This window comes from Tupaia chinensis, unplaced genomic scaffold (genome assembly GCF_000334495.1).
Source record: "Tupaia chinensis unplaced genomic scaffold, TupChi_1.0 Scaffold000146_1, whole genome shotgun sequence".
Classification (NCBI taxonomy): domain Eukaryota; kingdom Metazoa; phylum Chordata; class Mammalia; order Scandentia; family Tupaiidae; genus Tupaia; species Tupaia belangeri.
In genome coordinates, this window is record NW_006159616.1 from 3,425,737 (window position 1) to 3,429,690 (window position 3,954).

At 53.2% G+C, this 3,954-nt stretch overlaps 1 protein-coding gene across 1 annotated transcript in view; it reads right to left on the reverse strand.

Moving 5' to 3' along the window:
• The window catches only part of CDA (cytidine deaminase), a 26,515-nt gene that overhangs the window by 8,266 nt on the left and 14,295 nt on the right, over window positions 1-3,954 (reverse strand). Inside the window, exon 2 of the mRNA XM_014586539.2 lies at window positions 3,780-3,891. Coding sequence (XP_014442025.1) covers window positions 3,780-3,891 — 112 coding nt within the window. The remainder of the gene's footprint in view (window positions 1-3,779; window positions 3,892-3,954) is intronic.

Here is a 3,954-nt window from a genome sequence, read left to right on the forward strand (position 1 = left end):
GTTAAGGCAGCTTGATCCCGCATAGCAGGCGGCACAGTTCAAGTCTTGGACCTGGCAACTTGAGAAACACACTGGACGTGAGAGGAGAGTGGAGGAGGAGGGATTGTGGTGTGGCCATGCTCCCCCGGGGGTGATTTCCTATTTCCTTTTTTCTCTGGTGAGTGCACATACTCTATAGTGAAACTTAAATAAATAAACTTAAAAAGAGAGAGAGGGGAGTCTGACAACATGCCTGAGGGTGGCAGCAGAGCAGGATCGGGAAGCAGGTCTCACCGCCCTGGAGTCTGGGCTTTGAACCATTCATAACTCAACATTCCTGCCAAGGGTGAGCACTTAAAGCCGAACTGCAGGTTGCATCAGGATAGTTCTTTCATGCTCCCCCCTTTCTCCCTCCCCTGCCCTTCACCATGTCCTGCCTTTTGCTGGGCATGTGCTGTTTTCTATAGTTTGTGCTGACCTTGGTCACACACCGAGGCCACGCTTATCAGACTTGACAGGCTGGAAACCCATCGATTGTGGTGACTACAGCTGAGACCCCAGTGTGGGGGGCGGTGTGAGCTTATCTCTCTGCAGCTTCCCAGCCTGGGCTCTGCAGATGCATGTGCCTTCCTCAGTGTGGTCCTGTCCTGCGAGGTCTCGGAGGGGCTCTCGGGAGGCTCAGCCCCATCCAGTGTTGACAAGGGAGCTGGCATTTCCCATCCGTCCTCTAAATCCTTGCTCTCGACTTAACAAACCATGAGCCCGATCAGGGCCGCCTTTCTGACTCAGGGATGCCAATCCTGACCCAGACCCAAACCCACGCCTAAAGCCCAACCCTGAACATAATATTCACTCCTAATCCTAACACTGAATCTAACACTCACCCTAACCTTACCGTAAAACTCACCTTAACCCTGACTCTATCGCCCAACCATAACCCTGACTCCTAAACCTAATGGTCAAACTTGGCCCAAACTGAAGCCTTGCCCGGACCTGAACCCTAACCCCACTCTTCACCCCAGCTCTTGCCCTAAACCTAAATTTAACCGTAACACTCAACCACCTGTCACCAGAACCCAAACCCTCACCCTAGCCCTAACCAGTCAACATAACCCTAAGTCCAAGCTCTAACTGTAACAAGAACCAGAGACTCTGAGAAATAGGTGTCAGCAGGTGGCATGGAAGTTAAGGCAGCTGGATCCCACATAGCAGGCTGCACAGTTCAAGTCTTGGACCTGGCAACTTGAGAAACACACTGGACGTGAGAGGAGAGTGGAGGAGGAGGGATTGTGGTGTGGCCATGCTCCCCCGGGGGTGATTTCCTATTTCCTTTTTTCTCTGGTGAGTGCACATACTCTATAGTGAAACTTAAATAAATAAACTTAAAAAGAGAGAGAGGGGAGTCTGACAACATGCCTGAGGGTGGCAGCAGAGCAGGATCGGGAAGCAGGTCTCACCGCCCTGGAGTCTGGGCTTTGAACCATTCATAACTCAACATTCCTGCCAAGGGTGAGCACTTAAAGCCGAACTGCAGGTTGCATCAGGATAGTTCTTTCATGCTCCCCCCTTTCTCCCTCCCCTGCCCTTCACCATGTCCTGCCTTTTGCTGGGCATGTGCTGTTTTCTATAGTTTGTGCTGACCTTGGTCACACACCGAGGCCACGCTTATCAGACTTGACAGGCTGGAAACCCATCGATTGTGGTGACTACAGCTGAGACCCCAGTGTGGGGGGCGGTGTGAGCTTATCTCTCTGCAGCTTCCCAGCCTGGGCTCTGCAGATGCATGTGCCTTCCTCAGTGTGGTCCTGTCCTGCGAGGTCTCGGAGGGGCTCTCGGGAGGCTCAGCCCCATCCAGTGTTGACAAGGGAGCTGGCATTTCCCATCCGTCCTCTAAATCCTTGCTCTCGACTTAACAAACCATGAGCCCGATCAGGGCCGCCTTTCTGACTCAGGGATGCCAATCCGAGCTGGATACCTAGGGCAGAGCAGTCGGGTGCTGAGAAAAGGCAGCTTCTGTGCAAATAAGGACATTTTCTAATCGTTGCTAGCAATACCCAGTCATGTTTAAAAGTAGATAATGACCAAGAGAAAAAGCCTTTCATTTGGAAAATTCTAAACAGAGCAAGGTTACTGCAAGGTTACTTTTTGACTTTGGCTTGTTTTTTTCCACAGAATGTTATTATTTTCTTGGATCAGTTTTGAAATTGAGTTATTTCCCCCCCTTTTTATCATAAAGTGCAATTCACATCCTGATCTCCACTCGTCTGCACACGATGTTCCCAGAGCAGCCTCATTTACTCCTCCCAAAGCTGAAGGGAGGCCAGACAGACCCGGGTCACGGGGAAGGCTCCTGGAAGCAGGGGTCTTCTCTGTAAGGTGCACTCAGGGCTCTGCTTTCTCAGAAACAGACCTGGAATGAGCCGGACCCCTCCGAAAGCCAGTCCAAGGCCATGTTTAGGGCCTGCTTCTGTCGCAGGGCCCCGTTGGCCTTGCTCTAAGGGGCTTCCATTTCTTCCAGAAAGGTGCTGTGGCCCACCATGGGGAGGAGAGAATTCACGCAGGGACTGGGGCCTGTGAAGCCAGATGTCCCTCCAGACGGCCCTTGATCAGCCACGCAGGCTCTTTCTGGTGGTTAAACATCCCCCATGTCATTGTATCACTAACTGGCTAAGAAAACCCTCCCTCAGAGACAATGTGAAGGTACACACGGGAGCCATTCGCCATTACGGTAAATCAGTGGGGCCAAATCAGTAGGAGAGCTCATTTGTATGCCTGGATCCTAAAACCACCCAGCCTGCTGCAGCCACAGGACTCAGCGTGCTCCCCTCGAGGGTGCGCCCCGGGAGCAGGCTGTTCGAGTTTAGGGCATGCAGAGGGAGGTGACCGGGCTCACGTTCAACCAGAACAGGACGAGCTGATTAGTTTGAACCACTCCAGTGTTCCTGGGCTGTCACCCCACAGCTGGTCTTGAATTCAGATTCTGGCACCTAGAGGTGAGCGTTGCAGAATGAAGGGGTCCACAGTCCTGCGCGGCTCATTCAGGATCCCAGAGTGAGCCCAAGGGGAGCAGGGAAAAGCGCCTGACCTCTGGGCCCACAGGGCTCAGTAGAATGAGTGAAATTCTGGGGCCTGGGTTTTGTTCTGGCTCTCCCAAGAAAGCTGCCTCAGTTTTTCCAGCTGTAAAATGGGGGTAGTGGACCAGCAGGTGGCATGGTGGTTAAGGTGCTGGGTTCCACATGGCTGACTGGGGGTTTGAGTCCCAGATCCAGTGCCTTGAGAATCACATCAGGTGAGTGTCTGTCCATGCCCAAAATCCGGAGAGGAGATTGGAGGAGAAGGGATTGTGGTGTGGCCATCCTCCCCGGGGGGGATTTCTTACCTTTCCTCTCTCTATCACTCTCTGTCTCTCTCTGACAAGCAAACGTGCCCTATGACAAAAGCCTAAATAATGGGGCTGGGGTGGTGGTGGCAGGGGAGTCTATACCAGGTGACTTTGGGGTGCCTCCAGGTTTAGGTTTCTACGCTGCCTTCCCATGGTGTCTCGCTGGGCTTCTGATATACTTTGTGCTGTGGGACAGGAACGCACCTACCCTAAACTACAGTTGCCTGGGCTGTTTTCCTGCTCCGTAAGCTTTCCTGTCTGCCTCCTGTCCCCAGCACCCGGCCCTGAGTCCTGCACGGGGCCTGGTACATAGAAGGCTGCGTAAACAGATGTCAGCTGGATGAAGGAAGGAGTAATATCTGCACGGAGGATGACGGCTGAAGACGAATGCGTACTGCTGCAGCCTGCTCTCACTCACCTGGAGATAGCGATTGCCCTGAAACGCTTGTACCCTTCCGAGATGGCCTTCTGGAGGGCGGTCCGTTCGGCACAGACACCCAGCGGGTAGCAGGCGTTCTCCACGTTGCATCCTGAGAAGAGAGGAGAGCCCGGCGGGAAGTCCAGCAGACATTCCTTCTGCATGTCCTATTACA